This window comes from Vulpes lagopus, chromosome 11, assembly GCF_018345385.1.
Source record: "Vulpes lagopus strain Blue_001 chromosome 11, ASM1834538v1, whole genome shotgun sequence".
Lineage (NCBI taxonomy): Eukaryota > Metazoa > Chordata > Mammalia > Carnivora > Canidae > Vulpes > Vulpes lagopus.
The window spans coordinates 27316751-27329198 of record NC_054834.1 but is presented as its reverse complement, the minus strand read 5'-3'; the positions used below and the strand labels follow the sequence as shown (position 1 = coordinate 27329198).

General features: G+C 41.6%; 1 protein-coding gene across 3 annotated transcripts in view; it reads left to right on the top strand.

Moving 5' to 3' along the window:
- Positions 1–12448, top strand: part of COPA (COPI coat complex subunit alpha) — a 43179-nt gene that overhangs the window by 19524 nt on the left and 11207 nt on the right. For 2 of the 3 annotated variants that reach the window (XM_041774028.1, XM_041774027.1), the window contains exons 11-17: positions 2235–2385; positions 3349–3415; positions 4294–4369; positions 6280–6362; positions 7016–7155; positions 7722–7807; positions 7896–8061. In XM_041774028.1, the coding sequence (XP_041629962.1) occupies positions 2235–2385; positions 3349–3415; positions 4294–4369; positions 6280–6362; positions 7016–7155; positions 7722–7807; positions 7896–8061 (769 nt within the window). The remainder of the gene's footprint in view (positions 1–2234; positions 2386–3348; positions 3416–4293; positions 4370–6279; positions 6363–7015; positions 7156–7721; positions 7808–7895; positions 8062–12448) is intronic. The other variant, XM_041774029.1, reaches the window with a different exon arrangement.

Sequence of the window (12448 nt, the reverse complement as noted above, 5' to 3'; positions counted from 1 at the left end):
AACAAATGTGGAAAATACTTTGAGAAAAGTAAGGCAAAAGGAAGGGGCATGGAGAGGGATGCATGTGGGGCACTGCTGCTTCCTACTGGGTGTTGAAGGAAGTGAGGGGTGACCCACTCACTGACAGTGCTGTGAGCAGTGCTGGACCTGTGTGAGTGGCATCGGAGGCCAGGAGGGTACAGCCAGTGTAGGCTGAGTCATGGGACGGAAGAGCAGTCTCGGTTGTGGCTCCGCCTTACGGGCCAAGCTCAGATTCAAGATTTTATTAATGGGTGGAGAGCCATTGGAAAGTGCTGGATAGGGAAGTGAATGATCTGGTTTGTGTGTGGAGAGCTGACTAGAATGACAAAGGTCAGAGGTTGATGATGCTAGTAGGGAAAAAGCAAAATATTTTTAAAAAAACAACTGTACAGGCTTTTTTTTTTTTTTTTTTTAATATTTATTCATGAGAGACAGAGAGAGAGAAAGAGAGAGGCAGAGACATAGGCAGAGGGAGAAGCAGGCCCCATGCAGGGAGCCCGATGCGAGACTCAACTCCAGACCCCAGGATCACACCCTGAGCCAAAGGCAGATGCCCAACCGCCAAGCCACCCAGGCATCCCTGGACAGGCTTTTTAAACTAGCATCCCTGTTCAGCAAAAACTTTTTTGTTCTTGCTATATGCTAAGGATGGGGGAAGGGTGGAAATTACCGTAATTTCTGTCTTCAGGGAGCTCGTGGTATAGTAGAGCTGGTGGACTTAAACAATCACAGTGCAGGGTGTTCAGTGCTATACTAGAGAGTTTTTTTTTGTTTTTTGTATTTTTAATTGAAGCATAATGGACAAGTATACTCTATCCTATTAGTTTTAGGTGAACATCATAATGATTTGATATAGTTGATAAAATGATATATGGAATAGGGGACAAAATAGTCTCCTTGATTAAATCTAGTTACCATCGGTCACCACACAGTTCTTAGAGTATCATTCTTTATGCTATTCATTACATCCCCATGACTAACTTATTTTGTAACTGAATATTTATACCTCATAATCTTCTTTATCTATTTGGATCACTCTCCACCTCCTCCAGCCTCTGGTAGCTTGTTTATTCTCTATATCTGTGCTCTGTTTCAGTTTTGGGTTTTTTTGTTTTTGTTCATTTGGTTTTTTTTTTAGATTCCATATATTAGTGATCTTTTACAGTATCATTCTGTGTCTGAGTATTTCACTTAGCATAATTCCTCTAAGTCCATATTGTTGTAAATGCAAGATCTCATTCTTTTTTATGGCTGAGTAATGTGCCATTTTGTGTGTGTATGTGTGTGTGTATGTGTGTAAAACATTTCCTTTATCCATTTATCAGTGGAAACTTAACATTGCTTCTATATCTCTTGGCTACTATAAATAATGTTGTGGTGAATGTGGGAGTACATATATCTCTTCAAACTGGTGTTTAATTTTCTTCAGATGGATACCCACTAGTGGAATTGCTGGATCATATGGTGGTTCTATTTTTAATTTTTTGAGGAATCTCCATACTGTTTTCCTTGGGAGCTGCAAACAATTTACATCCCCACCAGCCGGGCACCAGGAGAGTTTTCTTTTCTCCACATCCTCACCAATACTTGTTATTTCTTGTCATTTTTTTAACTAGCCGTTCTTAACTGGTGTGAACTGATACTCATTGTGGTTTTTGATTTGCATTTCCCTGATGATAAATGATGTGGAGCATCTCTTCATGTGTCTGTTGGCCGTTTCTGTGTCTTTGGAGAAATGTCTGTTCGAGTCCTCTGTCTGGTTTTTAATTGGTTGTTTGTGTGTGGTTTTCTTTTTTTATATTGAGTTGCATTCTTTATGTATTTTGGATATTAACCTCTTATCAGATACGTGATTTGCAGATATTTTCTCCCATTCAGCAGTTTGCCCTTTCATCTTGATGATTTGCTTCAGTGTGCTGAAGCCTTTTAGTTTGATGCAACTCCATGTGTTTATCTTAGGTACAATGGAACTTTGTACAGAGTGTTAGGAGAACACAGAGGAGGGTGTGTCTAACTGTGACAGTATGATAAGAAAGCATTAGGAAAGGATTCACAGATTTTTTGAATAAGAAATCTAATAACTGTGAGAATTTAGGCAAAAAGCATTTAGGCATCTTTGTTTTTAGTACACATACAGCCCTCGTCCTTGTGTATCTCCTGTTTCCAGCTTTCTTGCCTACAGCTAATTCTTTCCTCTTCTCACTGTGCTCCAGGCCATGATGGTGGCATGATCGTCTTTAAACTAGAACGGGAACGGCCAGCCTATGCTGTTCATGGCAATATGCTACATTATGTCAAAGACCGATTCTTACGTCAGTTGGATTTCAACAGCTCCAAAGATGTAGCTGTGATGCAGTTGCGGAGGTAAATCAGACCTGTTCCCTCCCTCCACACCCTCCTCTGTCACCACGATGTGATACCTACGAACTGGACTCTGTCTTTCAACATTTTGCATTTTGGATCTCCTCTCCTCTCACAGATTGAATCCCTACTGGGGAGACTGCTCAGTTTAAACCCCAAGAGCACGGTGGGCACAGAGGAGGCCATGAGGAGAATGAGAGTTTCCCTAATGAGAATGCTAGTGACCCTGTGCAGAGGAGATCATACTTCCACTGTTTGCCAGGTCTCTTGCAAACCAGAGAAAGTTTCCTGGTAGAGAGCAGCCAAACTTGGTGACAGGCATTTTTGCCTCTATTTGGCATTTCTGTAACTCTTCTTTGCTTTCCAGCAAAACGCACACATCTCTAAACTAGAATATATGTCTCTGGAAGCTCTTAACTCTGAAGATATGATAACCTCTGGGATGTCTGGCAAAAAGAACTGTCCTCTTGGAAAGCCAGCTGCATCAGCATGCTGAAACATTCATGGTGGCAAACTCTGGCATGAGGGTTTGATAACCAGCCTCCAGCATTACTACAATAAAAAGATGGGTTTATGTGAACACTCCAAGGGACAGGAGAAATTAGCCAGAGACAGAGCACATCATGTTACTCTGTGGTGTCCCCTGCAATTATGTGTAGGAATTTGTACCCAAGAGGAACCAGTCCCACTCAGTACAATGAGTGCTAACCCTACCTTCTGTTGAATAATTGGGCTTGTAGTAGGGTTTGCCTTTTTTAAACTGTTTGTCAAAGCTGAGTTAGGGATCTCCTCAAGCGTTAAAGGAAGGAAGAGAGTAGATGCAATATTTATTTTTATTCCTGATTATAAAAGTGATGAGTATATGTATAAAGACTAGATAAGTAGGAGGTTTGGGAGTAATTCCATTCTTTCTTCCGTCCTTATTCCTCTTCCTTATTTTCTCTTTTTTTCCACGTATAACTCCAGTGGTTCCAAGTTTCCAGTGTTCAATATGTCATACAATCCAGCAGAAAATGCAGTCCTATTGTGTACGGTATGTAACCCACGGTGTCCTCCTATGATTGTCCTATTTCCCGTAACTTTCTTTCTCATGCTCTTAGGGAACCTCTAGTGGCTGTTTAGAAACTATGTAGTGGTCATTTTAAAAGAGCTAACATAGTGAACAGGCTCAAACCAGGTCCACTCCAGTGATACCAGCATGTTAGGGTTTATGAACTTTCATAAGTCTGACAATTTCTAAACTTAACAGAGCATCAAGATGAGTGACCCAAATCACTACAAGTATATATATTCTATGCAAATAAGATGCTTATCTTGATTCCTCCATGTGGGTAAAAATTGTAGGGCTGACTTGGAAGAGGGTTGCTTTCCTTGGAGTTGCCTTTGGGGCCAGCAGGTGAGCCCCCACATTTCTTCATATAATTTGGGAGAAAAAGGAAATGACATTTTACTTTTAGTGCCCCTGTTTGCCAAGTTAAAAAGAATGAAAACCTGTCTTTCCCCATATGACTTCTAGTCTAACCCTAGTTAGTATCTAAGAACATTTTTTTCCTCACAGTTGTGTTTCTTATCTTTTCTTTGATTTTTTTTTTCCCCCTTTTGAACAGATTTTTAAGTTGATGAGTATACACAGGTAGAGCAACCAGAATATTGGGGATTTGGTTCATTAAGTTTTCGAGGCAAGAGCAATCCTTGCTTCCTTTCAAATAACATCTGCGTTTTTGGAAGATAAAGGTGCTGTGAATTCGGAGCCTGAGAATTTTTAGCAGTAGAAACATTTGCTTGCCCTCTGGGTGAAGGAAAAGGAAGGGATAGCTTCAGATTGTTGTACGATGGCACAGTTTTCTCTGTCAGAATAAACTGCCATCTTGGTTCCCCTCGCTAATGATTTGACTTCTTTCTCCTTTACAGAGAGCCAGCAATTTAGAGAACAGTACCTATGACCTGTACACCATCCCCAAGGATGCAGACTCACAGAATCCTGATGGTAGGTGCTTCCTGTGTCTGCAGGCTTTGCGCACAGCTCCCGTCTCCCGCGCCGTCACGCCTCTTCAGGTTTTTCACTTTCCATCCCCAGCCTGCGGCCACATCACTCATGTCTGTTGGCAGGTGCCGCTGACAGTTGCATCAGAGGCGACCATGGTGTGAAATATTCATGTTCCTCCTCCATTTTATTACTCCAGCTAGATATATATTTTTTATAATTTGGTTATTAGAAACTCTCCATTTTCTCTTTCAGCACAGCATGTTATCTTGGTTTATTGTCAGCTGATATGACTTTCACCCTGGTAGTTTCATTTATTTAAGAATGTGGTTCCAATCTTGCAGTGTCTCATCCTGGGACTAGGGATTTATGCCCTCCCATCCACATCCAGATCCGATTGGCTTCCTTTTGCATGTCAGAGAGATGAGGCTATTCGCAGCCCCATGCCCCACCAGGGATCCTAGGATCCAGCTGAGACCCCTGTCTACCTCTTCCATCACCACCACCCCTGGTTGAGTCCTTCCTATTAGAATTCGCTGACAAGAATTCGCTGACAGCCTTCTCATAATGGACATGTCTCGCCTAAGCTCCTTTCAGTCCACTTCCTCCCGTTGCTTTACAGAGGGTTTGTTCCTTGGGTCCCCACCTTACTAGCACACTTCCATGATATTTTAAACTCCTGTCAGCAGAACGTGAGAAATCATTGTGCTAGTTCTGTCCCTGTTGTTAGTGCTACTGTGTCCTTAGTGTTGCTAATATGATGTACCTTAAAAAAAAAAAAAAAAAATGTGGTTCTGGTGAGAAGAGGGGAAATCTGTCTTTGGTATCCATAAATCAGTTTCCCTATAAATTAAACAGTTAAGTCATTTCTGACCAAATTTTATGATTAAGTTCCTTCCTATCCACCCCCTTGCTCTTTTTCCCCATCTGTTACAATTAATAGAGTTTAAAATATCTTAGTTCTGTTTTCCTACCACTTCTGTTTTCTTCGTCTTTCAAGGGAGAGAATAGTAAAGGAGTAAAGGTGCAGCCCGGTGACAGGGAGCAGAGAGGAAGAGAAAGAGCAAAAGCTTGACTCAGCGTGGGTCCCTAGCCCCTGCAGAATGGGGGTGTTGGTTGTGATAAGAATTGCCTGTCACCACAGGTGCTAGAGAGGTGTACAGAGCAAGGCTGGCCAGCATGTTTTGTTTACTTTTCTGCTGATGCTATAGATCAAAGAGTATTTCGTGCAGCCTTCTGTGTGTGACTGTTGAAGTTTCCCCAAGAGTAGAGAGCCCATTCAGAATTCTCATCAGCCAGTGAAATGTTGGGGAACTGAGGAGCATTTTACAACTTTCTTCAGGGTAATAAGAGTGATTGACATTTATAGAGCAACAGCTTGGTGCTAAATAGTGCCCACACAGAGCTCATCTGCCTGTCGAGATTTAGTTGGGAGCGCTGTGCCCCACCCTGCTCTACCCGGAGGTCTGCATTTGCATGTTAAAAGCAGTAGAGCAGCTGCGTCCTGGGGAGGGGGCTCGGTCTCTACTCCAGCTTGTTGAGATAGGAGGTCCTAGACACTGACAGGCTGCTTGCAGCGCTCCATGGCTTGGCCAGCAAGGCCCTGCTCGTTAGCTTGATGGAGTGTGCTGTCTCCCAAGATGGGCGGTCCTTCTGCCAGTACATGGTGTTGGCTGAAATGCAGCCACTTGGCCTAGAGAAAAGAGGCTTGGCAGGGGTGGAGGTTGGAGTTTGGAGGGGACTGGTGGGGAAAGTCACTGACAATAGCCTCAGGTTACAGCTGAATTAGTTAGGAAGCAGCTGAACTGGCGAAGCCAACATGGCAGCCAGCAAGACTGGCAGCTCCGTGGCACCTGACTCTGTCACCTGCCAGTGGTTCACCACATGCTCCCACCCTTTGGTTTTGTTCTCAGCTCCTGAAGGGAAACGATCTTCAGGCCTGACAGCCGTTTGGGTTGCTAGAAATCGGTTTGCTGTCCTAGATCGGATGCATTCGGTGAGTTAAGCCTAAAAGGGGAAACTGACACAGGCAGTGTGGTAGCAGTGGTCTACGTATTGCATGAAGAAAGAGCATGTTTTTTCTCTGCTCACCACCTGGGGAGCTGTGATCATTGTGCAGATACCCTAGTCCCCTTAGGAAATAAACCTTAAAATTGATTTGACTGGGTTGATGATCACTGTGGGTCTGAGCTTGAGAACAACCAAGCTAATACCACTCTTGATAACACAGAAGCCAAAAACCATCAAATGTGAAATAGGTGGATTGGACAAGGAGTAAATCCTCTTCCTTATCCTAGTTATTCCCACTGGTATTAAAATGTAAGCCATCCTCAACAAGACAGCCAAAGCTCTTTCAAGAAAATATGTAACAAAAATTTAAGCCCCAGAAGTGCTGTTCTCTGTTTGAAGGAGGAATTCAGACTTTAGTTGGTTTTCTCAGGATGTTTCAGTTGGGGGAAGAAACAGAAGCTCTCAAGGCCCCTGAAGAGGGTCTTGTTTGGGGTGGTCTGCCCGGCGTGGTGACTCACCTGGATAGAAAATGACCCAGACTTGGTTTCTTGAAGCTGAGGAACAGTTGCTGAGGCACATCGTCAACTGCAGCTTACGAATGTGCATTTCTGATAACCCCACCTGTGATCATTATTTCAGCTTCTGATCAAGAATCTGAAGAATGAGATCACCAAAAAGGTACAGGTGCCCAACTGTGATGAGATCTTTTACGCTGGCACAGGCAACCTCCTACTTCGAGACGCAGAATCCATCACGCTGTTTGATGTACAGCAGAAGCGGTAACGTGTTAGGTGCCCCTAAAGCAGATAGGCATATGGGGGGGTGAGAGTGGACATCTGTAGTGGGAGGTTTTTCTCCCAGTGACTCTACCTTAGGCTTGGCCACTTGTGTGCTCTAACTCCAAGACTCTTTCTCACCACTTTCTCCTCTGGGTCACTTTCCATCCTGTCTGTACACACTAGCATTACAATGAGGGGCTTATTTATCTGTTTTTGGAGCACTTGCCTGAACAAAGAATGTTTTGGAGACATAGAACTGTAGGCATATAGGGATGAATAGCACAATTCTTATCCTTAAAGGAGCTTACAGTCCACTGGTGAGACCAGACATACACAAATCCCTAGTAGTACGTGGGAATAAGAGGCAGGGAGTTGAGGGAGGGCAAAGTGTACAGTGTGAGCCAAAATGTTTCAGTCACTCAGCTACAATACAGAGAGCGTTCATTTGGCATTATTTTAAGAAACTGGGGCTTACGTTAATTTTGAGATAAAAGGATGTAGGTCTCAACCTGGGACGAGAGAGTTGAGTCCACTCACATTCGTTCACCTTTCTCTCTCTGCCCCAGAACTTTGGCCTCTGTGAAGATTTCCAAGGTGAAATATGTTATCTGGTCTGCAGACATGTCCCATGTAGCACTACTGGCCAAACATGGTAAGTCTTCATTGTATCCACCCTGATTTAGAGATCAGCCCTTCCCTCCCCATCCCTGCCAGTCTGCTTCACTCACCCTGTCCAGCAGAGCACTCATGCCCTTTGCCTCTTACAGCCATTGTGATCTGTAACCGCAAACTGGAGGCTCTGTGTAACATTCATGAGAACATTCGCGTCAAGAGTGGGGCCTGGGATGAGAGTGGGGTATTTATCTATACCACAAGCAACCACATCAAATATGCCGTCACCACCGGGTAAGTGAATTATCTGATACACAGAGAGGGAGAAGGTAGCTCTTGAAATCACTGTCCTGTCTCGAGGGATGTAACTGATTCCTCCTTGAACTTGCTTCGTGGGAAATCGTTCTCGGGCACATATGTACTGGGCACGGCTGACCAGTCTTTTTCAACTCTTAAAAAAAATTGTGACATATGACTCAGAGAAATTCATGGAGTACATATGTAGAAAATAGCAGATTGTCAGAGGGGCTATAGCACACAATATAGTCCACAATAGCAGATTGTGGACGTCCATGTACCTGCCACTCAAGTCAGGAGCTAGGGCAGTGCCAGCGGCCAGAAGCCCTTGGCCATGTGGTTGTTACTGATCACAACCATGTCCACTTCCCACCCAAAGATCACATTATTCTGATTTTTAAGGAAATTTTGACCTAGCTATTCTTTGTAATTTTACCACCCAATATGTGTCTTAAAATAGTATCTTAGTTTTGCCTTGTTTTGAATGTCATGTAAATCATACTGAATGTATTGTTCCATATTTTGCTTATTTTATTTACTATTTTGTTTGTAAGATGCATCCATGTTATAGCTCTAATTTATTTATTTTCATTGTTATGTCATATTCTCTTATATGAACATACCACAGTTTATCAGTTCTACTCTACAGGGATATTTGAGTGATTTCTAGAATTTGGCTGCTATGATGAACAGTGTTCTTTTAAGCATTTCTTTATATGTTCTGGTGCGTATGCACATAACGTTTCTCTAGAGTGTCCACCCAGAGTTGAATTGCCGGATCATAGAGTATGTGTATCTTTATGTTTACTAGGTAACGTGAAACTGCACTCCAAAGTGGCTATACCGGTTTGCATGTCTACTAGCATACTATAAAAAGGTCCTTGCTTGTCTTCCTGGCCAACTTATTTGTGTCTTTGCCACCTACTTGTGTCTGTCTGATGGGCGTGTAATGGCATCTCATTGTCATTTTACTTTGCTATTCTCTGATTCCTGAGATTGAGCAACTTTTCAGTTGACCATCCATCAGGATTTTCTCTTTGTGAATTCTGTTCAGGCCTTTTATCCTTTTTTTTTTTTTTTTTTTTTAAGTGAATTATCCTGGGCAGCCCCAGTGGCTCAGTGGTTTAGCGCTGCCTACGGCCGGGGACGTGATCCTGGAGACCCGGGATCAAGTCCCATACCGGGCTCCCTACATGGAGCCTGCTTCTCCCTCTCTGCCTGTGTCTCTGCCTCTCTCTGTGTGTCTCTATGAATAAATAAATAAAATCTTAAAAAAAAAAAAAAAGAAATGGGTGATCAAGCAATATCAGAAACATCATGACCAAGTTAGATCTGTATCAGGAGGGGCAGCCCCAGTGGCGCAGCGGTTTAGCGCCGCCTGAAGCCCGGGGTGTAATCCTGGAGATCCGGGATCAAGTCCCATATCAGGCTTCCTGCATGGAGCCTGCTTCTCCCTCTGCCTCTCTCGCTCTCTCTGAATAAATAAATAAATAAATCTTTTAAAAAAAAAAAAGATCTGTATCAGGAATACAATGTTGGTCTAACATTTTTTAAAAAATCAATTTAATTCACTAATCAATAAAAGGAGAAAATCCTATGATTACCTCAGCATATGCAGAAAAAAGTATCTAATAAAACTCAATATTCACCTGAAATATAGCAAGAAAATTCCTTAATAAATAAAAGCTATCTCTAAAGATATCTACAACAAGCTTACATAATGCCAATACAATCAAAGCTTGCTCTTTTTCTTTTCTTAAAGATTTTGTTTACGGGCAGGGGGTGGGGTGGGCACACAAGCAGGAGGAGTAAATTGAGGAATCTCAAGCAGATTCCAAGCCAAGTACGGCACCCAACGTTGTTGCACTCAATCTCACAACCCCGAAATCACAACCCAAGCTAAAATCATAAGTCAGACACTTAACGAACTGAACCACCCAGGCACCTCAAAGCTTACTCTTTAAAATTGGGAACAAGAAAAGAAAATTTGCCATCACCACATTTATTCAAAACTATGCTGGAGGGATCCCTGGGTGGCGCAGCGGTTTGGCGCCTGCCTTTGGCCCAGGGCGCGATCCTGGAGACCCGGGATCGAATCCCACGTCAGGCTCCCGGTGCATGGAGCCTGCTTCTCCCTCTGCCTGTGTCTCTGCCTCTCTCTCTCTCTCTCTCTCTGTATGACTATCATAAATAAATTAAAAAAAAAAAAAAAAAAAAACTATGCTGGAGATTCTGGTCAGTACAAGAAAAACACATGAAAGTATAAGTACTAGAAAAGAAGAAACAAATTGTTATCACCCACAGATGCTATGATTATCTGTGAAAAAAAGACAAAAGGCTAACAAGGTCTCTGAAATAAAATCAACCTAAAAATTTACTTGTGTTTCTAAATATCATAAAAAATTAGAAAATTAAATTCTTAAATGGATACTATCCACTTACAAATCTCATTGAAAACTACCAAGGGCCTAAGAATAATCTAAAGAACTCTATGGAGAAAATTGTAAAAACTTTATTGAAAAAGCTTTTGGAAGACCTAAATAAATGAAGAGTTACTACACCGCATTCACAGATCAGGAAATTTAATACTGCAAAGATTCAGCTAGGCCCAAAATGACAAACAGATCCAATACAATCTCAACTGAAATCACAATAGTGTGTTTTGTTTGTTTTATTCTGCATGGAATTTCACAGGCTGATTCTAACATACTTTTTTTTTTTTAAGATTTTATTTATTTATGAGAGAGAGAGAGAGGCAGAGACACAGGCAGAGGGAGAAGCAGGCTCCATGCAGGGAGCCAGATGCGGGACTCGATTCCGGGTCTCCAGGATCACGTCCTGGGCTGAAGGTGGCGCTAAACCGCTGAGCCACCCGGGCTGCCCCTAACATACTTTTTTAAGGAAAAAAAAATGTGACAATTTGCCTTTTCAAGCCAAAATTAGAAAATAGCCTAATAACTTCAAAAACTGAAAGAAAGTGGGAAAGATGTGAAGAGTTGCTTTAGCAGATGCGAAGACTCCTCATGGTTTAAATGCTTAAGACAGAAGACACACACCACAAGAAACAGGTCCTTGCATTTTTGTAAAGATGATTCATATGTGACAAAGACGGCATTGCAGGGCTAGAGAATAAAGGCTAGTCTTTTCAGTAAATGACATTGAACAGCTGAATGTCCATAAGTAAAATGTGAAACTGAGCTCCCTGTACCTCACATGCCACACAAAAATCAACTTCAAGCAGATCACAGTTCTAGATATAAAAACAGAACTATAAAGTTTCTACAAGAGAACATAAAATAATGCCTTTATAACCTTGGAGTCGATAATGATTTCTTACATGAAATACAAAACCTAATATCCATAAAAGATAAGATTCATAAATTCAACAATATTAAAATAACACCTGTTCATTAAAGGGTATCATAAACAGAATCAAGAGACAAGCTACAGAATGGAAAGAGACATTAAGATTTGCAATGTGTAGCCCTAACAGAGGACACATACTCAAATATATGAAAAGCTCCTAAAATTACCAAGGATAATTCATTTATTTTTTTTAAGATTTTTATTTATTCATGAGAATACACAGAGTACAACTCTCAGTGAGTTTGTAATAAAATTCAATTTAATTCTTCCTGAGATGGGGTGGCCCGGGTGGTTCAGCGGTTTAGCGCTGCCTTCAGCCCAGGGTGTGATCCTGGGGACCTGGGATCGAGTCCCACGTCAGGGCCCCTGCATGGAGCCTGCTTCTCCCTCTGCCTGTGTCTCTGCCACTCCCTCCCTCTCTCTCTCTCTCTCTTTCTCTCTCTCTCTCCCCCTCCCCCCCCCATGAATAAATTACATCTTTAAAAAAATTTTTTTTCCTGAAATGTTAGGTAGAATTTGCCTGTGAAGTCATCCAGGCCTGGGGCTTTCTTTTATAGGAAGATTTTTTTATGATTCAGTTTATCTTGTGTAATAGTTACAGGACTGTATGGGGTTTTCTAATTCTTTTTAGTCAGTTTTGGTAAATTTTACTTTTCTTGGAATTTGATCATTTAAAAAAGTTTATGCCTATCCTCATCCTACAAGAGCCAGAGGAATACCCCATTTTCCATTCCTATTTTTGCTATTCTTTTTTTCTTAATTAGCCTAATGAGAGGTTTATCAATTTTATTTAGTTTTTGTCTTTATTGAACTTCTGTGTTGTAGTTTTGTTTTCCATTTCTTAAATTTATGATTGGCTTCATTTTTTTCTAAGTATATTCTTTAACTTTTAAAAGAACAAAGTTTTTGAGCCAAGTGCTTATTAATTTTTATTACATTTTAATTTTTTGTCTTATATTGATTTTCTAATGTATGTACGTAGAGCTCATTAGTCTTCAGTGTTTTCTTTTAGTACAGT